This window comes from Equus quagga, chromosome 7, assembly GCF_021613505.1.
Source record: "Equus quagga isolate Etosha38 chromosome 7, UCLA_HA_Equagga_1.0, whole genome shotgun sequence".
NCBI lineage: Eukaryota > Metazoa > Chordata > Mammalia > Perissodactyla > Equidae > Equus > Equus quagga.
In genome coordinates this window covers 77,562,830-77,589,858 of record NC_060273.1, presented here as the reverse complement: position 1 = coordinate 77,589,858, position 27,029 = coordinate 77,562,830, and the positions used below count along the sequence as shown (strand labels likewise).

Genomic DNA, 27,029 nt, shown 5'->3' with positions numbered 1-27,029 from the left:
GCATATGCAAAGGCCCTGTGGTGAGGTCCCTCAGGATCAACAGAACGACAGGGAGTTTTTTCTTTGCTGCCATTTTGATGAGTAAATTGGAGTGAGAAGATGAAGAGGGGAGATTTCTTTTACTCAGTCTAACCCTGGTTCCAGCCCTCCACTGCTTCTCTGCCCCACTCCCTCCCCACCATCTTGGCTAGTGGCACACCAGGTTCAGAGCAGGGCTAGTGTTGAGTTCTTCAGTAAACCTGATTCAAGTTCAAGTCAGCACTGGGTCACATTTCCTAGACAAAAGGGAAAAAGACTCACATTCTTAAGTCCCTGCCTGCCAGGTGCTCTACCTCCCCACCACTATCCCTTCTCAGGTCATCCTTTTGGCTTCTTATCCCAACAGCTGTTATCTCAAGCTCTGAATCCAGCAAGCCAGTTCTCCCTTCTCAGGCTGTAACCCAGGCCCCACCCTGCAGCTGTTTCCCACCTCTGCACAGAGAAGAGAGTCTCTACTTGGCTTCCTCTGGTCTCTACTCTGTTCTCCTTTGATGGCTCCACACTACCCTTCCCCAACTCTGGATCCCCTTCTATTCCCCCTCCTCTGAGAGACCTCTCCTTGCTCTTCCTCAGTTTGATTAGTCATTCAACAAACAAATAAATAGAAACTTGTTTTTTTTTTCAGCTTTTAAAAGAATACATGCTCACTATAGAAACATGAGAAATAGAGAAAAAAATTAAAAGAAAAAGAACTCTAATTTCACAACCCAGGGAAACCACCACTAACGTTGTTTTTAATATGGAACATTTCAAATCTGTATAAAAGCAGTAAGAATGGTATAATGAACCTCTACGATCCCACTATCCAGCTTCGACCAATGCCTTACCTCGTTCTGCTTCTATCTCCACTCCCGTCCTCCCTTGAGTTATTTTGAAGCAAGTCTCAGCCATCATATAATTTCATCTGAGTCTTCACTATCTTTAACAGGTGATTCTTTTTTTAAACACATATGTACCAAAAATAGCATTAACAAACTAATAATTAGTATATTAATAATAAATAATATAATATTAATAAACAAATGTTTTCAAATAGCCAGTCAGTATTCACATTTCCCCAATTGTCTATCTCACTCTTTCTGTTCATTTTTTTGCACACTTATCCAAATGAAGGCCCACATTTTGTATTTTTTTGAGTACCTCAAATCTCTTAAGCTCTTTTAATATTTTCCTATTTATATTTCTAGACCTTTTCTTTGTGTAGTCAGCATGCACAGGCTTCTTCCTCTTCTTTTTCTTTTTTAAATTTGATTCACCTAAATAAATCATTCACAAAGTTTTTCACGGAATATCAAGAACTTTCATTCCTAGTCAAGGCTGGTATATTTCTCACCAGTTTGGGATTTTTTTTTTAGTAATCGAGGTCATACTTTCCATCAGTGTTATAGCCTGTTCTTTTCTCTCTTTGCCATATATATCATGAGAATTTCCCCATGTCAGTAAAAAATTCTTCAGAAGTCATTTAATTGTTGCATAACAGCCCCTCATATGGACACATGCATATATTTTAAAATGCTGATAGGCTTTTACGATGTTAAAAAAATACAGAGGCATTTATATTTTAAGCCAGTTAAATTCAGGCTGTTGTCCAGGGTGCCTTCCTAGAGTTCTCCTTTTTTTGAGCATGATGCAGGGAGCATCTGACCACAGTCCAGCCTCTGAGGTGCTCCCTCACCCTCACACCTTGCACGCCGGAACCCACACTCCTTAGGGCCAGAACTGTATCTCTGTCCCTAAACCCTAGGGCCTGTCACAGACACTGGTACCCAGGGGGCACTTGGAAAGTGGTCAAATGGATATAGGCCATCCCCTCCACTGTTATTCTTCACTGTTCCTCAAACCCTAGGAGAGTCCCTGATCCCTGCTGAAGCCCCGTATGTTGTCGCCTGTAGGATCGTACGTAGGCTTTGGAGTCCCGTTAGGCCTCTTTCAGGTTGCAGCTCTGCCCGTTACCAGCTTGTGACTTTGGGAAAGTCTCTCAACTTCTCTGAGCCCCGAGTTCATCTGCTGGCAAATAAGAATAATCATAACACTTATCTGCGGCTGGTTCTGGCGCTGAAATAGGCAGTCCATATAATTTATTCAGCGCAGAACCCAGAGAATAGGAAGCTCTCAGTAAATGGTTCAAAAAGAAGTTTCTCCCCCTACACTCTCTCTTGCCCAACTTCAAAGAGCTGGCAGGCTGCCCATGTGCTTGATCTCCAGCCTTCAACAGTTCCCAAGAATCCTCCTGACAGCCCAGCCCATGGTTCCAGGCCCACCCTCCCACTCACCTTTATTCCCTCAACACCACTACCCACCCCCCACAGGGCGTCCTCCTAACCTGGATTCTGACCCTGTTATCTACCCCACAGCCCCAAAGCTCTTCTCCGGCTGCCGCCCCCCTCCGCCTCCTCTCCCCACTCTATCCCCACCTGGGCCTGAGCCCACCTGCCTCATCCCTGAGCCCTCAGGCAGGCCCAGGGAGAGCTCAGCAGGGCTGCAAGGAACGACCTCTGGATTTTCATGGAGACAGAGGCGGCTGAGGCCCCATCACTGGGCTCCTGTCCTCCCAGATGTCTGTATCCTCAACCCCGAGTCCTCTCCCAGGAGCAAGGGTGACTTTTGAATATTTAACTCCTATCATGACAACCCCACCCCCACCCCATCCCCTTTAAACACCTCAGTGGCTTCCCAGAGCTCTTAGGATGAGACCAAAATCTTTGGCGTCCACTCTGCAGCCCAAGCCCCTGACGTGACCTCCCTTTGTGACAGCCACGCTGGCTTTCCCTTAGTCCTTTGAATTGGCCAGGCTCCTCCCAGCCTCAGAAGCTCAGGGCCTGTTGCTCCCCCTGCCTGGAGCTCTCTCCCACAACACTGCACCTTCTCCAAGATAATTTAATTTTACCCTTCAATTTTTTACTTTGAAATGTTTTAAACCTATCGAAAAGTTGAAAGAATAGTATGATGAATATCCAAATATTCTTTTTACCTGGATTCATCAAGTGTTAATATTTTGCCCATTTGTTTTCTCTCTCTCTACACACATACACCGTTTTTTTCCTGAACCATTTGAGAGTTGCAAACGTCATAACATTTGAAATACTTCAGTATATATATCCTAATAACAATAATACCCTCATACATAACCACAAAAGAATGATCACATTTGAGGAATTTAACACTAATGCAATAATATACAGTCCACTAGTAGATTTTCATAAATGATCCCCAAATGTCCTTTTAACCTGTTTTTTTTTTTTTTTTTAACTCCAGGATTCAGTCAAGGAGCATGAATTGCATTTGCCATGTCGCTTTCATCTCCTTTAATCTAAAACAGCCTCCTTACCTTTTTTTGTTTCCTTTTTATGACATAGACATTTTTTAAAGAGTCCAGGCCAGTTGTCTTTTGAAATGTCCCACAGTCTGGGTTACCCGATCATTTTCGCATGGCGAGATTCAGGGGAAACAGGCTTGGAGAGAATACTGCGTGGGTGGCATCGTGTACTCCCACTGCATCACATCGGGAATCACTTCACGTCAGTCTGTCCTATCATCAGTGATGTTCAGTTTGTTCACGCGGTTAAAGTGGTCCCCAGATCTCTCTATTACAAAGCTATTTTAAAATATTTGTGATTATGAAGTAATCTGTAGGTGATATTTGAGACTGGGAAGCCTGAATCTGTTTTTATATATCGGTGGTTACAAAGCGGTGATTTTCTATTGTTCCTCCTACATTTGTTTAGCTGGGATTCTTTTCCAAATCACCTGGATAATTTCCTCAGATTTAAATTCCCTGTCTTTTCGGTAGGGAAGCCTGGACTGGCTGAGCTCCTAACCCCGACTAAGTCAGGACTCCCCTGGACCTCCTGCTCTTTGCCACCATGGCACTTGTCACAATTGCAATTAAATAATTGTATGATTATCTATCTTATTTTATTTTATTTTATTTTTTTGAGGAAGATTAGCCCTGAGCTAACTACTGCCAATCCTCCTCTTTTTGCTGAGAAAGACTGGCCCTGAGCTAACATCCATGCCCATCTTCCTCTACTTTATACATGGGACGCCTACCACAGCATGGCATGCCTAGCGGTGCTGTGACCGCACCTGGGATCCAAACTGGTGGACCCCGGGCCGCTGAGAAGCAGAACATGCTAACTTAACCGCTGAGCCACCGGGCAGGCCCTGATTATTTAATATCAGCCTCTCAATATAGATTGTGAGCACTGTAGAGACCGACTATTTCAGTCATGTTCACAGCCTTAACCCCAGCACCTAGCCCAGTGTCTGGTGCCCAGTAATTGCTCAATAAATATTGATTGAGTAAATGGACACAGAATTCCACCTCTGCGGAGGAAGAAATGAGACTCCTGCTTCCCCCTCCAACCTAACTCTGCATTTGCTGTGACGGCACAGAGGGCGCACACAGCAGCTGTGGGCTCTGATCTGAGCCTTGGACTGAGCCCGCCTACCTGGGGGTGGGGAGTCCCAGGTTGAAGGAAACCATAAGCGGGGACAGACCTGGGGAAAATTGTAAAGCAGTTCTTGGCTGTGCCCACCCACCATGACAAAATGTGCACATGCGCTCGCGAACACATGCTTGCATGCCTTCCAGGCCTGCCCTGCAGCCCCTTCCCTGATGCCAAATCCTTCTTACCTCATAGTGACCTGACTCTCCGGGCCTTTCCCGCTTCGTTCAACCACGAGCATTTATTGAGGAACTTCGGTGTGCCAGATGGTGCCACGGGTCACCTAAGAGACTGCGTGCCTGTCAGGGTGCTTCCCTCTCCCCTCAAAAATGGAAATGATTTGATCCTTGAAAATTCCAAAAGAACATGGAAATAGTCACTATGGGAAAAATCTCAGTTGGGTTGGAATTCCTTAGGGTTCTTTCACAGGTTTGCATTTTTAACAGTTGGGAATCACTTCATGTTTTTCTCAACGCTTAGAGAGTCTAAAGGTCTTAATTAGGTGCTTCTATAGGAAGCAGGCAGACACAGTCCTGGTGGTGGAGCAGACAGGGACAACAGCAGTACCCAGTAACGGGGGGTACCAGAACTGCCACGGAGGGGTACCTGACCCAGCCTGGGGGCGCTTAGGGATGGCTCTGACAAATTTTATTCTTGGTACCAAGGCAGAGGGTGGGAACTGGCGTTCCAGAGACCAGTACCTGCCCGGGAGTCGCTGTAAGAGAGAGCTTGAGGAACTAGGGAAGTGCCTCAGAAAAGAGGTGATGATAGAATGTTTGGGAACAGAGCTGGGGGTGTTCCTGTAAAATAGGAGGGGCGGGTCCTTCTGTGCCCTGAGGATTTAGCAAGCCGTCGAAGTGATCAGATTTCAGTTTTAGACCTCTCCCTGCTCCAGGGTCCCTGCAGGCTCCCTCCCTCTCCCCCTGCTTCTCTCTAGTCCTCACCCCTTTCTGGGCTCTGATTCATTTTCTCCCACTTCCCACCTTCACTGCCCTCAGGGGAGGGCCTGACCTCCCTTGCTGTGAGGCTGTGACATTGAGCCACTGCCCTCTCATGGGGAGCAAGCTGCAGTTTCTCCTGCTCTATCCCTCCAAGGGCCCTGGTGTCTGAGACAGGACAGAGCTGGTTTGGGGACTGACACATGGGGGTCTGGCTTCTGAAGGCTTGTATAAGCTACCTCCTATCTTGTTGAAAGGGAGCAGGTCTTGGGCATGGGGTGGGGATAGGGTACTAGATCTGGAAGCCCTGGAACAGGACAGGAGGGGCATGAGCTGGGCTAGCCTGGGACATCGTGCTCACCATCCCACTCTCTCCCCAGCTCCCAAAATGGCGATGAAACCGGTACCTGGCCCAACAACCAGTTTGACACAGAGATGCTACAAGCCATGATCTTGGCCTCTGCCAGTGGTAAGTTGTGCCAATATGTGTGTTGGGATGGAAGACCTGGGGTTCTGGGACATCCCACAGCCACCATGCCCTGAGAGTGGCTATCAACCTGCATGGTTTCTCTGGATCTTTCAGCTGCTCTGAGAGGACCCATAATTCCAGGTCATAAAGCCAGGTCAGGGAACAGATGATGGACTGGGGGTCCTGGGATGCCCAGAGGGGAGTGAACAAGGAAAGATCCATCAAGAAGATGTGGGGAGTAGTTGTTATGAGTCTAACTATGGAAGGGGGAGAGCATAGGTTGGGTCCAAGCTTTGCCACTTACTATCTTTGTGAATTTGATCAATTTGCTTAATCTCACTAAACCTCAGTTTCCTCAGCCCAGAAAAAGGGTTGTTGTGAGGATGAAATGAGATGATCCCATCAAACACGAAGTACTGGGCCAGACACATACAAGCCCTCCATCCATGGAAGTGGTTGTGGATTCTCCCAGCAGAGAGAACACTCTGGATGTGTGAGACCCCCTTTCTTTTTGGTAGCCCCCACCTCCAGAGCAGGATTTTGGTTTCCCCACAAGGCTAAGAGAGAACTTTACATGCAATAGAGATTCAGCTGTTGGTGGTTGTCCCTGAAGAGTCACAAGGGTCCTCAGCAGGGGAAGCAGAATAATATCATGTACTTAAGAGGACAGGCTTTGGAGGAAGGGCAACCTGGACTCAAATCCTGGTGCCCCCCACTTAGCTGTGAGTCCTCAGGCAAGTCACTAAGCCCCTCTGGGCCTTAGTTTCACTGACTGTGCAATAGGTACAATGACAATAGATCTCACTGTGGCGTCATGAGGGCCAAATGTAAGGCCTCAGCACAGGATCAGCAGAAAGTAAGGGCACGATACACAGTGGCTAAAATTGATTAATTAGTATCTTTTCTGACCTACAGAAAGCAGAATTAGAATATGCCTATTAATAAGGACTGGCTTCTGGAGCAGCAAATCCTGGGGCTTATATGGCGGCTGGCAGCGGATTAAGGCACTGGCCTTACAGAGTGACCTACCCTCCAGCACATCTGGAGGGCTGGTGGGCAGAGAATCAGGTAGAATCAGAACCCCACTCACTATAATCACGCCTGTGCCTCATCCCGGGCATGTGCTAGACAAACTGTAGGGGCCTCTCGTGAGTGACTCCTCTCCCTCGCTCTGCCAGGCGAGTCTGACTCCTTACACTTGACCGATGAGAAAACTGAGAGATTGCTTGCTCCAAGGCCCCATTTTGAGCTGCACGTTGGTGATTCTAGCCCAGCCCAACCCCCTTTTCTACTACAGTGATCACGTCTGCCTTTAGATCCAGCCTCAGTTTCCCTTTTAGTGGAATAGGTCTGGAGGCTGAACTCCTCTGACTGCCCTGCGTTATTCTCCCAGCTTAGGGTTGCCAGATAAAATACAGGATGTCCAGTTAAATTTTCATTTCAAACAAACAACAAATAATGTTTTAGCAGAAGTAGGTCCCAAAGGTGCGTGCTGGGACATACCATACTAAAAAATGGCTCTTGTTTACCTGAAATTCATATTTAACTGAGTGCCCTGCATTTTTATTTGTTAAATCTGGCAAGCCTCTCCCAGAAGGCTGTGAGGCTGAGTGGGGCCATTCCTGTGGTTGGTGAAGGGGCAGAGGGAGGGAGAAGTGGCAGGGGTGGCCAGCCTGCTGGGACACAGCTGGCCCAGGTCTGTGGGGCTCAAACTCTGAAGAGGCCAGATGCTGAATCTGAAAGAGGCAGGCGGCCAGGCCTGGGGAGATGCTAAGTTGGGTTCTTGAGGGAAATAAACAGATAGGCAGGTATGTTTAGCTGTTGTGGTCTTGAGCTCTAAGGCCAGGAAGCAGACTTCTCAGCCTAAATCCAGATTTGAAAAACAGAAATGGAATCAGTATTTATGGCCCAAAACCCTCCTGGGTCACTGCAATCTGGCTCTCCTGTCAGGGCTCCACCCTTCTGGCCCACACGGGGCCTTGGGGAATGGCCCCTGAGGGTTGAGGTGGCAGGGTCAGACCCTACTCTCACTTTCACACCCGCTTCCTGGCCTTGGAGCCAAGAGGTTCCTGGAGTCCAGCCCAGGCAGGCCTGTGGGGCTGCTGAGGGGGAGTAAGTAAGAGGGAGAGTGAGTACACTTGGGAGGCTTTTAAAATAAACTTCTGGGAGGAGGTGTGCTCTCAAGGAGGCTGTGGTTTGCAGTTCAGCTGGCTCTGGTCTGGCTTGACCAGGCCTCCCTGGGCTGCTCTGGAGTTGCTGCCTCAGCCCTGGGCTGTGGTGGGGAGGGAAAGGTGGGGGTGTGTGTGTGGTGGGGAGGACATGGTGCCCTGGGGCCCATTACCCCGAGGGGATGCTGGCACAGGAGAGGAGGCCCGCACCACTGCACCTCCTCCAGGCCAGAGGTTGCCCAGTTTCTTTCTTGATGCTTTTCAAAGTCTATTCTCCTTGGACTAAGGGAAGATCCTCGTCCCTGCAGATGTGGGTCTGGCAGGGGTAGAAGGAGGGGCCGCTGGAGAAATTGATTCTACGGTCTACGGAAGGTCAGAGACTGCATTCCAACTTCTCCCTCTCAGATTTATAGATAGGGAAACTGAGGCCTGAGTCACGCAGGGCCTCAGCCAAAGTCACACTGCTCCTTAGTGGCAGAGCTGGCCAGACGGAACTCAAGTGTCAGCCTCTTTCAGTTACACTCTGTATTTCCACATCTTCTCCCTCCTGGGCCAGCACAACTTCACACCAACATCAGGTCTGTGCTGCTGGGGAGGAGGTGGCAGGGGCTGGCTTTGTCATTTTCACCCATTCTGGGTGCTCCTCCGAGCCTGGCTTCCACTTACCCAGTTAAGCCCTCCCTATTTTTCTCTTTCTTCCTCTTCTCCCTGTTTCTCCCCATTTCCTCGTCTTTGTCTTCTCTGTGCGTGTGTATGTCTCTCTTTCTCTCTCCCTGGCGCCTCTGAGGTCTCCCCTCTAGCTCCTAAATCGCTCTGGAATCCCAGCTCTTTGAAGCTGGAGGGGGGGCCCTCCCCCCCAACCCTCCATTCCCAGCCTGGAAGAGGGAACGCTGGAGGGGAGGGGTGGGCAGTGGAGGACCCAGCTCACTCCTGGAGTTAATTAGGGAAAACAGAAATGTCGGTGGAATGAAGGGGCTGGAGGAGGGGACCAGCCACGGGGAGGAGAGAAGGAAGTGGGCAGCTGCTCCCTCCCCTCCAACTCCTCTTTCCCGCCCCCTCCCCCCTCTCTCCTCCCCAAACCCTCAGATCCTGGGATTTGGGACTTGAAATGGTTTAGAAACCTGAGCTCTGGAGGGAGGAGGCGGAAGGATCGAGGCTCATCTCTCCTTTCCTTTTCTTATGTCCCTCCCCCTTCTTGTGCCGTTCTTTGAAAATATTTCCTGTCTCTCTATTTCTCAATCCCTGGTTGAAGTCCCAGGATTACTCAGCCTCTCGGCTTTAGTCACCCTCTCTGTCCACTCCCAGGGTCTGGGGTGGGGGTAGAAGGAGGCCGGGAGGAGAGCTCTTCTGCTGGTTGGGCTGGGCATTCCTGGGGCTTTAACCCTCTCGCTGCCAGCAGGATCCCTTGTGATCTCAGCCAGAGAACTCTTGATCCAGCCCCCAGTGAGGGAGCACGCAGGGTAGAAGTAATGACACACTGTGTGGTGAGGATGATGATGAAGAGGATGATAATGGCTGCAGCTAACATTTCGTGGGCACTTACCAAGTGCCTGGGCACTGGGTGAAGCACCGTCTCAGTTAAGCCTCAGAAACCCACTGAGGTAGGGACTTCTGTGCTTCTCCACTTTTAATGTGCATACCAATCACCTGGAGATCTTGTTAAAATGCAGACTCTGAGAGTCTGCATTTCTAACGACTCCCAGGTGATGCTGAGCTAGGGCCAGAATTCGTACTTCTCTGGACCCCTGTTTCTTCACATGCACAGCGGGAAGGTGGGCTGGAGGTGCTCTGATGTCACCTCACTCTAGCACCGGAAGCCTATGTCTACGTTGTACCTAAGATATCTGGCCCCCCGGGATCATTGTCTTCTCAGCCTCACAGAACACTGCTCATCAGCTCATCTCATCTTCTCCCACCTGCTTTACCCTCAGAGCAGTGAGGAGGCCCCAGCTGCCACGCGGTGGCAGGGGCAACACCCTACATCATCCGTTGCGATACACTTAGGCCTCACCCCTGCTCGGGCTCATATGGCCTTGGGCTAGTCTTTTACCTCCTCTGAGCCTTGCTTTCCTCATTTGTAAAGTGGGGATAATACCACCTACCTCACTGGGTTATTGCATTGAGGTTGAAGGCCATCAAGCATGTGCAACATCTAGCAAAGTGCGTGACACAGAGTAGGCATCAACTGCTGTTATGAAAGGAAGGCCTGGGAGAGCACCCTTCCTAACTGACAGGACTACGAAATGCCTGCTCCGTGCCCAGCACTGGTTGAGAAGGGTAGGAGGGTGCACAAACCATGGTCGCGGCCCCCAGAGCCTGTGGGCTAGTGTGGGAACCACAGGCTCCCTTGAGAAGGACTGGGATTTGACAGCCACTGTCTCAGCCCTGAGAGAAATAACAGCCAGCGTTGTGTTCAGCCCTTAACCACGCAGCAGGCACCATTCTAGGTGCTTAACATACATAATCTTGGTGAGCCTTCACCAAAACCAAAAGAGGTAGATACTATTATTATCCCCATTTCACAGATCAGAAAACTGAGGAGACAGAGCGGTGAGGTAGACTTGCCCCGGATCACGGTTAGTCGGTAAAAGAGCTAGGAATGAAACCTAGGCTGTCTCACCCTGGACCTCTTACCTCCACACTTTGTGGATGGAGCCCATATTTCCAGTGCTCGGCCTGGTCAGGGCGGGCTGCTTTGTAGGCATTCAGTAACTGCTTGTGCTATAAGAGAGTGACTGTTGGGGACCGGAAGTTTAGCCCCTGACCTTTCTCTGTCTCTGCAGAAGCCGCTGATGGGAGCTCCACCCTGGGAGGAGGTGCCGGCACCATGGGCTTGAGTGCCCGCTATGGGCCCCAGTTCACCCTGCAGCACGTGCCCGACTACCGCCAGAACGTCTACATCCCTGGCAGCAATGCCACACTGACCAACGCAGCTGGCAAGCGGGATGGCAAGGCACCGGCCGGTGGCAACGGCAACAAGAAGAAGTCGGGCAAGAAGGAGAAGAAATAATGTGGAGGCCAGGCCCGGGGCCACAGGGCAGCCTCCCTCCCCAACCAGCCCAGCCTCTCCCTACCTGTACCCAGGCCTCGGATTTTCAGGGCTCACCCCAGGATACTGGTAGGGGCCCAGGCCATGCTCCCCTTGGGAAACAGAAACAAGTGCCCAGTCAACACCCCCCTCTCTGCCCCCAAGGGATTGAATATGCAAAGGGAGTTCTGCTGGGAACCCCTATCCAATCAATTGCTGTGCCCATGGGGGTAGTGGGGTTAGTGTAGACACCATTTATCACACCCCCTTTAGTTATAGCTGAACTCCTCCATCTTCCAGATTCAATCAGGCCCATCCATCCCCTGCCTCATTCCTACGCATCCCAGCCCACCCCACTCCTTCAACAGCTCCTCTCTGTTGAGTAAAGTGGTTGGGGTGTTGAGGTTCCAGGTGACCTAAAAAGGCTCATAGTTCTGAAGAGTTGGAAGGGCATCATGACCTCCTGGCCTCTCCTTCAATTCTCAAATCCCCCCAAAGCATGGTTTGGTGCCAGTCCCTTCACCTCCTTCCAGAGCCTGAGACTAAGCTCAAGTTTTGGGAAATATGGTCACCATTTCCATGGTACTGATGCTTGCTGGATTTAGGGAGGGCATTTTGCTACCATGCCTCTTCCCAATGCCCTGGGGACCAGTCTTTTGTTTTGTTTTCCATTGTTTGACGTTCCCACTGCATGCTGTGACTTCCCTCTCCCCAAACAAGAGACTCCACTGCATGTTCCAAGACAGTATGAGGTGGTAAGATAAAGAAGGGAAGGGTGTGTATGTGGATGGGGGAATGGATGAAGCTTGACCCATCAGTTACTGGGTCTTGCAGGAGGCTCTGCATGCCCCCAGGGTTCTGACCAGATCCCCAAATTCCAGCCATAAACCAAGCACCAGGCTGGATCCTCATCCACCACATGCAGGGCTCAGCCCAGACAGTCAGCTTTGTGCTGAGCTACCAGCACCAATGGATTTAAACTGGCATTACAGTCCAAGGAAGCTCTGAGCAGGTTTGGGACCAGGTCCCCTGGAGAGGTCAGAGGGGCCTCTGTGGGTGCTGGGTACTCCAGAGGTGCCGCTGGTGGAAGGAAGGATCAGTGTGGTCCCAGCAGGAAGGGAGGGCCCGCTAGGCCATTCTTGGTCCCTGGGTTGGGGAGGCAAGGAGCTAGAGCAGGGACCAAGTGGACAGAAAGTCTCAGTCCAGGATCAGGGCTTCTCCGCGGGGCCCCTGCACTCCCCAAGCCTCGGTCCTTCACCTTGCCAGGTGCCATTTCTTCTCTGTGAAGGCCACTGCCCAGGCCCCCAGTCCGCCCCCTAGTGGCCAGAGCCTGGTTAAAGTCCCCCAGTGCCTCCTTGTGCATAGACCTTCCTTTGCTCACCCTCTTCTGCCCCGGAGTCCCGTTCATCCAGCGGGGCTGCGCGAGAACCCCACCCCAGCCCTTACAGTAGCGTAGAGCACCCCGCCCCCTTTCGGCTGGTGTAGAATAGCCAATAGTGTAGTGTGGTGTGCTTTTCCGTGATGGCGAGTGGGCAGCGGGTGGCGTCCGCGCAGCCGTCTGTCCCGGATTCCGCCTGCGGCGGCCTGTGCTGTGTTTTGTGCTGTGTCCACACGCTGCGGCGATCCCCTCCCGCGTACTGACTCTTATAAGCGCTTTTCTTCGCATAGTCACGTAGTTCCCCACCCCACTCCTTTCCTGTCTCACGCAAGTTTTATACTCTAATATTTATATGGCTTTTTTTCTTTGAAAAAAATTAAAAAGTTTCTTCTGAAAGGTTGAACGTTTCTGTTTAAGAGATGTAGGCTCCTGGCATGTGTGGATGAAGTGATGAGCTGAGAAGTGTATGCTGAAAGAGAAGCGGGATGGGGAGGGATGCTTGTGTTTGCGTCCTGGTTTTGTGTCATTGCTGAGGAGTCTGTGTATGACTGTCAAATGTGGCTGTGCATGCTTGGAACACCGTTGTGCATAGGTAATAGCGTGCGATTGACTGTAACTGTGCTTGTGGATCTGTGTACCGTGGTGTGTAATCGACGAGCGGGTTCGTAGTGGGGGAGGGGATCCCTGAGCGCGGCGTATCAGTGTGTGCAATTGAGTGCGCAGTTGTATGCTTGCGGCTGTCTCCGTTCCGGTTCGAAGCGCCAGTCTCCAGGCAGAAGAGGAGGCGCGGGCGCGGGGGCGGGAGGGGGTTGGCGCGCAGCAAACAGGGCTGGAGAGGTTGGCGGATATTTCCTTAGTTCCCGCCCCTTCCCCGCTAAAATTACCACCCCGGAGCGCCCTCGCGGGCTTCGCGAGAGGAGGGTGGCCTCTCATTTGCCCGCCCCCCTCTGCCTCCGCTGCCTCGGGGGGTTTGGGAACACCGCAGGAGTAGGAGGAGGGAATGTTGGAGGCGATTCTCCGAAAGCCGAGTCTATAGCTTGGTCTCAGTTTCCCTTCCCGCTCGCCTCTCCGCAGCAAAGCCAAGGAGATTGTTGGTTTCATCGTCTTCTTGCGGGGCGTGTCAAAGGGACTGAAAAGGCGTGCAGGAAAAGAGATTGCCTGCAGACCCAGATCGCCCGCCCTCCTCCGTCTCTCCCCACTCCGTGCTTTTCCACTCACTCCTGGGCTAGCCCATCTCCCCGCCTCCTCCCGGCTGCCTCCTCGAGGCACAGTGGGATTCTGAGGTTGCTGCAGCCAGACGGGCTGCAGGAAACACAGAGGGGGAGGGAAGACCGAGAGGGGCGGAAGAAAGAGAGAAAAGAGAGACCCACTGGGGTTAACGGGAGGGTCAGTGAGGGTAAGCCCAACCGCAGGCGGGAGGAGGCTGTCTCTGGACTTCCTCTCTGCGGAGTCTCTGAGAGCCGGGTCCTGCATTCTGCCAGTTCCCGAAGTGTGTTGTCATGGAAACCAAACCTTCCAGCTAAGCATCTGGGGGCGACTTTCTTGGGTGGGAGAAAGAGTGGTGTATGCCTTTGCTGAGATGGAAGCAAGGTTTTGTTTCTGAGAGCCAGGCTGTAGAGGGCGGGGTGCTGGGCACCTGGGTTCTATTCCAGGCACGGCAGTAGACTGGCAGAGCGCGTGAGCAGCTGTGGTTGGTCCCGTAATTGGTATGTGTGCCCATAAAGCTCTGAGCCAGAAACGCGTGGCCTCGGGGGTAGGGAGGGAGGAGGCAGGCAGCCCACCCCCATATCCCCAGCCATACTGGGGAGGCAGCTGCCCAGGCTCCAGGGCTATTTAAAAGGCTTTTATTTTCAGTTCCAGAGCCTGGCCAAATGGGTTTGTGGTCCTCTCCAGGCCCCTCCCTGTCTATTCTGGGCCTGCTCATAGCTTGTAAGGTTTCTTTGTGCAGGTCACAACGTGCTCAAACAAGTATGGCTCTGAGTAGCAAGTCATCTGGAGCATGACCTCTGGCTTTTGACCTCTGCTGGGCAGGTTCAGGTTTCCACCCCAGTGCAAGCCCCTCTACTCTGGAATGTGGTCTGTAGCCACCAAACTGGGGTGGGGTGGGGCGGGGCAAGAGAATGGGAGTCAGATGCTTCCCTCAGTAAAAGAGGCACAGGTACTGCCAGGAAACAGAGAGACATGGCGGGGGGGGGGGGGGGAGGGGGAGGCGGGGAGCTAGAACTGAGTTCAACAAAAGGGTTCTAAGCCAAGAGGCAGCAACGCAGGAGGGCAAGGAGGCTGAACTGGGGCCCTACTCCTTTATGAGGGGCCAATGGCAGCGCAGAAACCACGGTATATTAATCAATCATCTCTAGCCCTGCACCCAGCCAAAGCGTCTGGCACATAATGGGGACCTTAAACTTTGGGACAATGATTTGCCAAGTCAACCAGGGACTTGAAGCAAGACAAGAGTAGAGGAGCCTGGACAAGAGTGAAAGGAAAATAGCTCAGAAATTCACAAAGGAGGCTGTAAGGCGTTACTGTCTCAATGGTTTATTAACAGTTGGAAACAAACCCAACAAACTGGAGGTGATGACATCCCAGAAGGCCAAGAGGCGAGGGAAATAGGTTTGCATTTTGTCCCTTTTTAAAATTTTTTATTAAATGCATCTTAGCAAAAGTAGATTAAAAAAGGAAAGGGTCAAAGCCCCAGATGTCAGCAGGGAAAATGAGGGGAGCCAGGGGAGTAGCAGGCCCCCCAGAACCACAGTCTTCCCGGGAATAGTTCAAAGGAGCTGCTGTTGCCCCTTCACACACAGGCTCTGGCAACCCGAACCTCCCTCCTGGTCTCAAGGCCTCCCTGCAGGCGCCCTTAGGCCTCCTAAGCTCCCCCTTGCTCTAACAACTATAATCTGGGCCAAGCCCTAACAGTGCCATTCTCTCTTCCCACCCGAGGGGGAAGGGGGTAACGGACTCAAAAGAGCATAAGGAGGGCAAACTGTCACCTTGAGCCAGAGAATCTCAGCTTCCTGTGGCTGGGGGCACCAAACAGTTTGGCTTGCCCCTGTTCAGAAGGGAGCAGGGTACAATGTGTGTGGGGGGGTACTCCCTATGCCCACTTCTCCAGAATGTCCAGTTAGCATTTGCACATTTGGCTTGATAAATATATTAAATTTATAAAAACTCTGTGGTCTCAAAGCTCCCACTACTCTTAGACCTGGTCCAGCTCAACCAGAGAAGAGCGTCCTCCTGCCCCAGAAGGCTTGAGGGCTGAGGTGGAGGTCCAGGTGCTCATTCAGGATTGGGGCCTGTGGGGAGGAATCCCAGGGACTCTGGAACCTGCCATCAAAGCCTCTTACATTATGGAGGGGAAGGGGGAAGGAAGAGTTATTTTTCTTTAAAAAAAAAATCTCATACAAAAATAGATCCATTTGCAAAACAATTTCTCAGCCAGGAGGCTCCACCTCCCATTTCCTTGGAGACAGAGGGTGAGGTGTTGGGATGGTCACAATACAGCCCGTAGTCCAGATGAGATGCACCAAAGCTCCGGGGAGGTGTGAGGAGGGACCATGGCTCAGTAGCCTGGGGCTGGTGCAGAGGGTCCAGAGAGGCTGGGGTGTAAAGCATGGCAGCAGGCTGGGGGTGGGTCCCACAATGTCTCTGTGCCCTGCCTGCCTGCCCACAGGCTCTGACCTAGGCCACTGCGGAAGAGATGAAGTGGGCCAGGTCCTTTTTGTTTGAGGCGGTCTTTCCTAGGAAGGTGGGGTGAGGGTGGGATTTGCTCCCCACTTCCTTAGAAGCAGCTCCCAGTGCCACGACAGTAGTAATAAATAACAACAGCCAGGAGAGAAAAGGGCAGAGCAGAGGTGGCAGCAATGAAAGGAGGGAGACAGCCCAGAGGTGCACAAGCCCCATGCTGTTCTCAGGGCCAGAGAAACCACAAAAGAAAAGCACAAATCCAGCAAGACTGACCTAGGGGAAAGCCCCCTGGAAAGGCAGGGGCTGAGAAAGCAGGCAGGGCCTTGTCTGAGACGAGGCCTGAGAGTAACAGAGAGGAGACACTTGGGGTTAAGGCAGCAAACACGGAGCCTGCTTTGGTAATACAGCAGCCAGGGCTGGCTGGGTTGGGCTCAGGCCTCCCCCCACACTGCCCTTTCCTTCTGGCCTCCAGGCAGCTGAAGCTGTGTGTGATGTACAGAGAGCAGCAGGCCAGAGAAAAAGACAGGGTCAGGGTGGTGGGAGCAGCCACCCCAGAGGAATACCTCTGTGATCCTTTTTTAGGCACATGCTGCAGGGCAGGACTGTCTGGGGCTCCACCGAGGAGCTGCCATGGCCACAGGACCCAGCTTATTTAGCTTGCACGGCCAACCAACTCCTTGGTTTCCTCAAGGATTGTGGGCACTCCCTCACTGTTTCTGGGCACCTTCGCAGGAGGAACAGTCATGTCATCGTCCTTGGTCAGCTCTGAGGCTAGCAGAGATGTGACTGCACACCCGGCCTTCCTGTTGGCTGCAAGAGAAGACAGGAGATCTTGTCCACAGAAGGCCCAGTTTCTAATCCCTTTCAAACTCTACTGAACCAGCAGACATTCAGCTAGAAGCCATGCAAACATGGCTGCCCTGTCCAGTTCACAGAGGCCCTTATTTTGAAGAAGTCAGTGCAGAGATCCAAGAATATGTGTAATATATCTTTCAGGGGAGGGCAGAGAATATGAGAGAGTTTGGTGCAGGCAGGAGAGCAAGCCTTGCTCTTGCTTTCCTGTGCGAAAATAGTACAAAGGTTTGAATACATCTAGACAGACAGAACGGGGTTCAAGTGTTAGCTATGTAACTTTAAGAAACAGGAAATATTCAAAATCTGTTTTCTCATCATAGAGTTGTTGGAATTAAATTGGCTCAAGCATAGCAAATAGTATTATTTTTGTTTTCTTGGCATTTCCCAGGAAGCTCCTAGGCCAAAATCACTTTCAGTCAGCCCAGGGAGGGTTGTCCCAAGCAGAGGAAGGCCTTTAGCAGGCTGCCGGGCGGACGCCTGCAAAGAGGAGCAGCAGCCATGCACTGACATCACATGCATGTCACACTCCCACGTGTTCCACCACCAACCCTCCCACCCTCTCCCCAGATGCCCACACGCCCAGCTCTTTCCCACCTTTTAAAGGGTAGCAGCTGAGATACAAATGCCAAGAGCCCTAACAAGGTGTGTAATGTGTGCATGTGTGTGGGGGTGGGGCAATGAAAGGTGTATCAGAGAAGGCAGAGCTGGGGTCAAGGATGGCCAGGAGAGCCCTCTAGAAAGAAACCTAGCACAATGGACTAAGGAACTGTGAAGCTCTAGTTGTCATCCTAAATTGGAAGAGGAACCAATCAATCCATGAGTTTCTGTTCTAACTGCCGGGAGCTGTCCCCAAGACTCTCATAATCGTTTATGGAATCCAGATTTATGGCCCCAGCATCCTCAACAAGAAGGCAGTTCCTTGGGACCATGCCCATCTCATGCTGTCTGCCTCTGCCCATGCCCTAGAAGCAGCACAGAGAGACCACATGTACACAGAGAGCTGTCTGCCTGGCGTGAAGGAAGCCAGACACAAAAGGCCACATATGCTATAATTCCATTTCTATGAAATGTCTAGGATGGGCAAATCCATAGAGACAGAAAGTAGATTAGTGGTTGCCAGGGGCTGGGGGAGGGGAGAATGGGGAGTGACTGCTTATGGGTATGAAGTTTCTTTTTGGGAAGATTAAAATGTTCTGGAATTAGAGTGTGGTGATGGTTGCACAACCTTATGAATATACTAAAAAACACCAAATTGTATACTTTAAAAGGGTGAATTTTAGGCATGTGATTTATGTCTCAATTAAAAAAAAAAACAGGTTGCTGATTCATGGGAAAGCTGAGAGGAGAAAGCAGTGCCTCAGCCTTAATGAACAGGGAACGATGCAGGAAGCCCAGCACTCCTACGGGAGTAGGAGGCTACACGGCGGGGCAGCTGTGAGACCTGGCAGGAAGAGTCCAGAGGAACCAGTGAACAAAGCACCCAGAACACCTTTGCCTTCTTCAGACCAGCAAAAAGCATTAGGAAGAGCAGAAGCCAAACAGGGTCAGAGGGCCCAGGTCTTCACCAGGGCTGTCAGCCTCTCTGCAGAAGTGTGACCCAGAGCCACTTGTTCACACTGCAGGTGCTACCCACAGGTCAGCAGGGAGCACACACATGCCTACAGGTTACCAATGTATAGGACTCCTCCTCCTCCTCCTCCTCCCAGGGGCACAAAGGATTGTCTAACAAGAGGAGAAAGAATAGTGAAGGCCCTGGCTGACAGGCACAGGGCTCTCATCTGGTTACAGGTGGAAGGTGTGTGACCTAGACTCCAGGGTTCCACACAAACCACTCCTTGGATTATGAACACATACTATTGTCTCAGTGACTGATGGGAGGAAAAGGAGCCCACAGGAGTGTGGCTAGGATGGTCCACATGTACACGCTTCTCCTATCTCCCTTCTTAGTCTCTCTAGCAAAATCTTCCTGAGCCCCATTAGTTTCTGCTCTTTTCTGAAATACTCCCTCCTCTAAGAGCCTACTTCTCATGTCTCAAAAGGCAGTGGCTTGATATCACTTTACTGCTCTTCTGAATTCAGTCTCCAGCAGTTGAGAAAATACTGCCCCACTATTTGTGTGTGTCCATAGGTGCATGTGTGACTCAAGGGGTGTGTATGTGTTGAAATAATTTCTGACTCCAGAACCCAGGAAAGAACCCTGGGTCTTCAGGGACATTTGTCCTGGGCAACACAGGAAAAGTCAGAGTTCACATGTGGCTTAAGTTGCTTCTCTCTTTGGTTTCTTCCTCTAAACTAAGAAGATACCAGCTGTACCTAATCAAGCAGTGTTTGTAGATTTTTTTTTAGATTCAAAAAGCTTCTCATGTATTACAGATTTCATAAAAACTAAGAGTGAATGGCAGGTGGGGAGAAGGCGAAAACTTCCTTTTTAAGCCAAAAAGTAGGTACAGTAGACATGGACATGATTGTGGCCTAAGGTGAGAATTAGAAATGAGAGAGCTCGTATTGGAACTGGGAACAGAATCAACAGAATCAACAGAATCGAAGAATCCCGGCTTCCACTCTGTCTTCAGGGCCACAATTACACTGAACAGTTTGAACAATCTGGACAAAGTCACCTCTCCTGTCCTTTCCCTGACATGGGGACTTGTTAAGACTATGGGAGGGGCCGGCCCAGTGGCACAGCAGTTAAGTGCGCACGTTCTGCTTCAGCGGCCCAGGGTTCACCGGTTCGGATCCCAGGTGCGGACATGGCACCACTTGGGACACCATGCTGTGGTAGGCGCCCCACATATAAAGTGGAGGAGGATGGGCACGGATGTTAGCTCAGGGCCGGTCTTCCTCAGCAAAAAGAGGAGGAGTGGCAGATGTTAGCTCAGGGCTAGTCTTCCTCAAAAAAAAAAAAAAAAAAAAAGAGACTATGGGAAAGTAGCTGCAGAAGCAGATATATATTTTGACTCTGTGGTATCAGGGAGGATTATGAACTCATAAGAGAACAGTCCCACAGACTGAGGGGAAAAGGGAACAATCTTGACACTCCGGTCAAAGCTCTCTGAGACCAGATTCCTGTAAGTTAGGGGTGGGCTAGGATAAAAACACCAGCCACATCAACCGTGTAACACTAGTATAGATGAATTGGAAAAGGTTAGTGATTTGGAAAAAGCTATTTCTAAAACACAGCCTAGGAACTACTACTAAAGAGGAAGTGCTCTTGTTAATAAGCTTCCTTAGGGAAGAGGAAACTAGGACAGATGGGGCAATCATTACTATCCTAAAGAACTCATTATTATCTGACCTCTCCTAATTATAATTCCTGTCCTATTTTTACAAAAGTAGGGGGAGAATAAGTGGTGGCATAGGAAATACTCTTAACCTTCTCTAGACAGGTGGTCACCAGAAAACCCCCTGAAGCAATTTCACATGTCCAGGGCTCTCCTTGCCAGAAGGTACGAAAGAATATTTCTGGCCCACACAGAGGGGTCACTGTCATCTCCTGCCCATCACATAGGCTTAGTGGAAAGAGCCCTGGACTTGGAGTCACAAAAGTGGGCTACAGCCCTGGCTCTGTCATTGGCCAGCTCTGCAGACCTGGGCAAGGCCTTATCTGGGTGTTCATTCCTGTTACCTGTGAGGAGGTTAGATGCTAATCACTAGAGGTCTGTAGAGTCTTTCCCAGCTCTGAGGTTCTATTAGTGGAGGGGGACCGTACAGGGAAGCTGGGAAGTGGCAGAGGGAGGGAAAGTGAGAAAGATGAATTTCTTTTTTCCCTTGACTTCTACTCGATTGATCAGATGGCCTGTATATAAGAGGCCACAATTCAGACATGGAGATAAAGTTGAGTCATTAACACCACAAGCTGACTCAATCATCAGCCTGAAACAGTAGCTGTAACACAATCACATGGATTCTTCCCCCTGACACTCAAACCATTGTTCTCCTGCACCCTGCAGATCACAGCAGTTTACATGTCACTGTTAATGAACCAGGCCTGACAGTAACTCTCCTCTTCCAACTCCTCAATGGGTCTTTGTATACTGGTCACTCCCCAGGTCTCCAGAGACTGGGAGATTTTTTTTAACATTCCTTTAATTCCTAGGGAAAAGGCTAGTGTCTCTGAATGGGGACAGCTGCCTCTCTGGGACTGAGGAGGGCTGTGAGGCAGATCTACCTGATGGGGCTTTGGTTTTTTGGCTCAAAGCAATCGGCTAGGAGGAAGAGTCAGAGACAGCCAAGCACGGGGTGGACCAGCTAAGACACCGGCCACTGGGGGAAACCCACAGTCACCAGAGCCTTTATAGTTTAAGAATGAGGCCTTCTGGGTCCACCCTCTTTCTCTTCTTCTCCTCTTAATCCTATTGTTGCTCTACAAAAAAAAAAAAACACATTAAAGCTGTAAAGGACCCTAGGTTCCATTCTAGCCCAACTCTCACTTTATACAAGAAGAAAGTGAGTCCCAGAAATTTGTCTACAGTAACCTAGACAGGATCAGAGTTCTACTTGACTTTGGGTCTTTTGATCTCCGCCTAGTCCTGTGCTCTTTGCACTCTCATGCTTAGCCTTTTGTTTACTTTTTTTAATATTTCTTTTTTTTTTTTTTAAAGATTGGCCCTGAACTAACAACTGCTGCTAATCTTTTTCTTTTTTCTTCTTTTTCCCAAAGCCCCCAGTACATAGTTGTATATTCTAGTTGTAGGTCCGCACCCAGGATCTGAACCAGGGAAACCCCAGGCTGCTGAGGCAGAGCGTACAAACCTAACCACTCAGCCACGGGGCCGGCCCCTCTGTTTACATTTAATGTAAGGCCACATGACTTTATAGGATGTGAATGCACCAAGTCTAAAGAGCTTACCAGAGTAACTAAAAATATCTCCCCTGAGAGATTCTCCCAGATATCTTCAGGCGTGTTTAGTGAACCCAGAGCTCAGAAAGATAAGGCTACAGGATGAATCCAATTTAAAAAGAAGGTAGTTCTCATTTTCACCTTCTTTTTGCTTCACTATGTCTGAGCATAAGCCCCTGCTATTCCTTCTTGCCCTGGGAAACAGTACTGTACTAATTCAGGTCCTCTGCTGAAAGGTTATTCTACCAGATCCCCGCTTCCTCTGCCTGTGAGTCCTGGCTTCCCATTTGGGAAGAAGTGGAGGATGGGGCCTCCCCAACAGGGGGAAGTCATTGATGTCTGGCTGCCTGTGTACAGGAAGCATCTGGGATTCTAGCATAGTTCCACAGGAAGAGGCTTGAAAGGGAATTCCCCACCAAAAGTCTGATGCAGGTTGGTACTTCACTGAGAGGACAGAGGAAAACAGGGAGATGCAACATACTTTTGTCTGGCTAGAAAGGCTTACTGAAGGCCACATCACCTTATATGGTGGGTAGGAAACAAAGAGGCAAAAACCTCTAAAGACTAAACACAAAACAAATACTACAAGCTGCACGCTGTGCCCAAACACTGCTCTGTCTCAGGGAGTCTGAAGCCCATCATACTCACCGCTCCTCCCCTCTAGAGAGCCTGTACTCAGAGGATGCTAGAAAATGGGTAAGAGTTGTAACTAGGGATTCTTCTGTTTAGGGAAGGTTCTGAAGTCATACGGAAGAGCCCTCAGAAGGGAATTCCCCTCTGGATTTTCAGTGTTGGAAGAAACAGGCAGTCGGCCATTACAGATAAAACTCACAGTGACCTACAACATCTGGGCCAGGGCACTGGGTTTATGTGGGCTAGCATGCTCTATATCCTTGATCCTAAGGTTCCCTTTCCAAGCTGTGACAGGTACTATAGACCCTATAGATACCACTGTGTAAACAGCTAAGCACTGGCCAAAGCAAGGTGTACAACTCCTATTTGCCATAATCTTAAAGTGAAGCACATATCAAACAGGTCTAGAGAATGTACCAGCCAGGGAACAGGGAATACAGCTTTAACTCCCTCACAAGTAGAAACCCGAATGCCACCTTTCCTGTAATTGCCACCCTTCAACCTAGGAAAGAAGCCATCACTCCTAGCCCCAAAGGGCCTTCACCAGACACAATGGTGCAGGTCAACCCTACGTGAGGGGTAGCTTTGGTTATACCTTCTTCTAGACTGCTCTCTTGGCCACTGTCTGCTTCTCTCAAAGAAAAATTATCCACTGATCCTTCCCCATACTGATGCCTGGATCATTTACCCTCCTATCCCCATAATTCTTCTTAGAGGCGCTGGCTCGGTATAATCCCCACTTAAATCTTCTGAAGATCGGGAGAGGAGCTTGTGGGGGAGTAACTGGGGAAGGCAAGGGCAGCCAAGGCTACCCGCACCCAAGGAAAAGGCAGTTGTCAGCACAATCCTTCCGTTGAGATGCTCCTCTGTATTCTTACATCTGGGGATCTCTCTATAGGATTCGATACTTTCTAGTATTCTCTCTATATCTCTTCTGTTTGTGAAGTTGAGAGTAAGGACTCGACTTATTTTTTCTTTGTGTTTTCTACATCTAATGTACAATTTTGTATTTAGTTCAATTTTTTGTTCATACACTCAAAGGTCCCCCCAAATCTCTGCCCTGCACAATGGTTCCCTTGTTCCAGGTTTCTGCTTCAAGAATGGGGAAAAATGCAAGAATAACCAAACGTAACTGACCCACTGTCAGTCCCTCAAGTCCCAGTTCTCCAAGTCAGAACTTTCTACTGTGGGAAGAAGACAACTAGACAATCCACTCTAGGCGCAGGGACGACTGTGGGGAAGGCTCTAAACCCGCAGAACATCAGCACCTGCTCTCCAGCCCAAGACAAGCAGGACCGGGAGCAGAGAGGCTTCACCCCCTTCCACACCCAGGCTGGGCTCCATCTTCTTACTTACCCTGACGGGGTCCTCTCTTCCGTCGGAAAGCTGCGCCTGACTGCAAGGCTTCTAGAAGACTGTCCATCACACCTGTCTCATCACCCTCTGTCATGAACAAAAATGGAGATGTAAGCTTCAGCCCAAGCAGAATGCATATGTTGCGCCCCACACAAAATGCATGGCTACTGCTTGGGTTCCCCTCGCCCACAGTGGCTGGGGGCTCAGAGCAGACAGAGGGCTCAACCTCAAGCTTTACAGCCCATATTTACTTGTGTCTGTTTGAAAATGGTTAAAACAAAAAGGTTTCATTGCCTGCTAACCCCTGCAAACCTTGGCATATTTTCCTGCATTTCCCTCCTTCCTTCCCATTCCAATCAGGACTAGCACAGAGAATGGCAGAACTGCCCAACTCTAAGACCAGGATAAGTACAGAGACTGGGATTATGAAATTAATAAGGAACTATATCACTCTCTCTTTACCCTAAAGTGTTTCACTCCAATTTACATACACCTCTCATGGAGAGCCTGGTTCCGGTTTCAGAGAAGGGCTGAGGAAAGATGAGAGACCACTGATCAAGAGTGCATTTCACTTAAGTACTGCTGCCAGTGCCTGCATCTTCCTAAAGCCAGCTCTGCATCTAAGAGGAGCATCCTGACTGGAATACAAAGAGTTAATGCAGAATCCTTATTCCAGCCTGGCTCTGTTTCCACGGCAACAGCTCAGGGTGGTGAAATCTGAAACTGTGAAATCCCAATGAGCCAGCAGGCTGCCAACTACAAGGCTGGGCTCACTGCTCCCAGCGCCATCTGCTGGCTGAACATCACCAGTGCAGCTGACCTACATTCCAACCTCATTTGCTTGCCCTGGGGACCCAGCAAGGGCAAGGTCGGCTGCGCCACCTGATGACTGGGTGCAGCCCTCATCCTGCATGTCAGCTGGAATGTACCTTTCCCCATTGCATCCCAGACAGTACCTGGGGACAAACCCTAGAGGCCTGGGGAGAATGGGGGGAGGTGAAGGATACTCGGTGTGGGCTTTAATAGAACAGTTCGTTTGTGGCTTATAGACAACTGGAATGAGGGCAGGGGAATTGCTTCCCAGAAAAGTATAAAGAAAAATTAAAATGTAGGCTATTCCTGCTGCTTCAGGTCTCTGATCATACCACAACAGGAGCGGCCAAAGAAACATCCCTGAGAGCAAGAGGTGGTCGAGCAGCCCTTGCCTCTTGAGCTCACTCAGCAAAGCACTCTGATTCTTGCCAGATCTGGCAGCCCTGAGAAGCCCCTCACATTCAAGAAAGGTGGCATCAGCTCAGTGCTGTGCGCAGCGTATGCTCTATTTCTGCTGCCCACGGAGAAAGCAGCCAGAGGGGGGCAGGGAATCGGCAGCAGGAAAGAAACAGAGACAGGAAACAGAGGGCCAGTAATTGAGGCCATATGTTTCAACAAAGACATGCTTCTTGTAGTGAAAAAGAGATTCTGCTGAAGAAAGAAGAGGGTGGCCAGCTCCCCTGGCCGCTTTCCAGAAGTTCAATCCATTTACAATCTGATAGGTGTGTACAACTATGCTGAGGTACTGGGGACACAGTACTCCGTTAAATAAGCAGAAAGGGAGGGCAAGCCACCATTAAAAGATAATAAAATGCCATTAAAATATTTTGGGGAAAAGAACAAGAGATTAAGTAGGGGGTATGAAAACAGGCCAGAGGAACTTTTGGACAAGCAGAAGAAAAGAGTAAGTGTTGCAGCAATGCTAAAATCACTGGGGAGATGAGACATAATACAGGAACCAGCAAAGGAGAGAAAAAGACTGAGTGTGGAGAACTGGAATTTGCATGTAACTGAGTCAGGGTTAAGGTCCAGTGTCAGGATCTTAGAGGTAGAAGGCTGCCAACAATCATTTGCCAGGAGTTGAGCTCAAACATGAGCTGTTCTCTCTGGCCTCTAGATTCCAGACAGAGAAGCCTTCCAAATGTTCCTGTCTCAGCGCATCAGCCCTTCTCCTTCACTGCTTACCTGCATTCATGTCTATGAGTTGCTCTCTTTTCTGCTGCTTCTCCAGCCGTTCCTTCTCTGCCTTCTCCTTGGCTAGTTTTGCTCGCCGCATCTTCTCCTCTGTCTCCCGCCGCTTCTGGTTCTCCTTGACTGCTTGCTGTGGGGACAAAAGATTAACCTGTGGGCATGTATGCACTCACATGTATGCACACCCACCACCAACCAACATGAGCCCGGTGGAAAATGAGAAACGTCCACAAAAGATTCAGTCAGCAGGTATGCCTTGCTCACCACAAACATATTCCTAAAGTTGTGTAGATCCATGAAGAATTCTTCCACAGGCACCTTCTTGGGGTCAAAGAGGAAGTACTCGCCCAGCTCCTTATAGAGTGTCTCCATGTTAGAGTGCATCATCCGCAGCTTGTTATATTGTTCCTGTGCATCTTTCACAAAGCTGTGCAGCCAAAGAATAAAGGAGCAACAGCAAGAAGCAGACCTTTTTCTAGCCCAAAGGAATACTCAAAGATGCATAGTGGCATCACACGGATGTTCAGTACAGCACTGTTTATAATAGCAAAGACCAGAAACAATCTAAATATTCAAAATAGGGGAATGGTAAAACATAAACTATGGAATAGGAGGTGGCGATTAAAAAAGAGGCTGTTCTGCATATACTGCTATGGAAACAGAGCTAAGAGATATTATGTGCAAAAAGCAACACAATGCTTTTTTGTTTAAAATAAATTCATGAGGGCGCAAATCAGAAAGAAGCCCAGTGGCAGTGATTATTTTGGGAAGTGGAGAGAAAAGGGAATAGGTACGCGGTGTATGTAGTAGAGACAGGGCAGAGAGCAAGGGATCAAGGGGGACTTTTAGTTTCTCTCTGTGGTTTGCTTCCCTTTCTGCAACAATGAGAATGCTTTCAAGAACTATGTGTTTAATGAAAAAAATTTTTTTGAAGAGGGAAAAATTGTGTATCACCAGATCTATCTTATCGTCCACCCATGGGAAGTTCTTTCCTTTCCAAGGGAGCAATTACTCTCCTTTCAAGAAAGGATATAGTCATTTTTTCAACAAACTTGTCTTTCTCATCTGTGGCAGCTGGGAAATTCTGAACATCACGTTCCACATCAGAAATTTGTTTCTTCATCTGATCTAGGTTCTTTTGCATGTTTTCAGCAGAAACTAAAGAAGACACAACAACAGACAGCAAGAGCCT

General features: G+C 49.8%; 2 protein-coding genes across 5 annotated transcripts in view; one reads left to right on the top strand and one right to left on the bottom strand.

Moving 5' to 3' along the window:
- The window catches only part of LOC124242381 (protocadherin gamma-C3), a 67,871-nt gene extending 55,007 nt beyond the window's left edge, over window positions 1-12,864 (top strand). For both annotated transcript variants that reach the window (XM_046667363.1, XM_046667362.1), the window contains exons 3-4: window positions 5,806-5,894; window positions 10,846-12,864. In XM_046667363.1, coding sequence (XP_046523319.1) covers window positions 5,806-5,894; window positions 10,846-11,072 — 316 coding nt within the window. In that variant the 3' untranslated portion in view covers window positions 11,073-12,864. The remainder of the gene's footprint in view (window positions 1-5,805; window positions 5,895-10,845) is intronic.
- Window positions 12,865-14,987: 2,123 nt separating this feature from the next.
- Window positions 14,988-27,029, bottom strand: part of DIAPH1 (diaphanous related formin 1) — a 101,971-nt gene continuing 89,929 nt past the window's right edge. For 2 of the 3 annotated variants that reach the window (XM_046665882.1, XM_046665881.1), the window contains 5 exons: window positions 26,871-26,995; window positions 26,102-26,266; window positions 25,832-25,967; window positions 23,834-23,920; window positions 14,988-16,959 (listed from right to left, as the gene is read on the bottom strand). In XM_046665882.1, the coding sequence (XP_046521838.1) occupies window positions 16,802-16,959; window positions 23,834-23,920; window positions 25,832-25,967; window positions 26,102-26,266; window positions 26,871-26,995 (671 nt within the window). In that variant the 3' untranslated portion in view covers window positions 14,988-16,801. Of the gene's footprint in view, window positions 16,960-18,673; window positions 18,727-23,833; window positions 23,921-25,831; window positions 25,968-26,101; window positions 26,267-26,870; window positions 26,996-27,029 lie in introns of all 3 variants that reach the window. The other variant, XM_046665883.1, reaches the window with a different exon arrangement.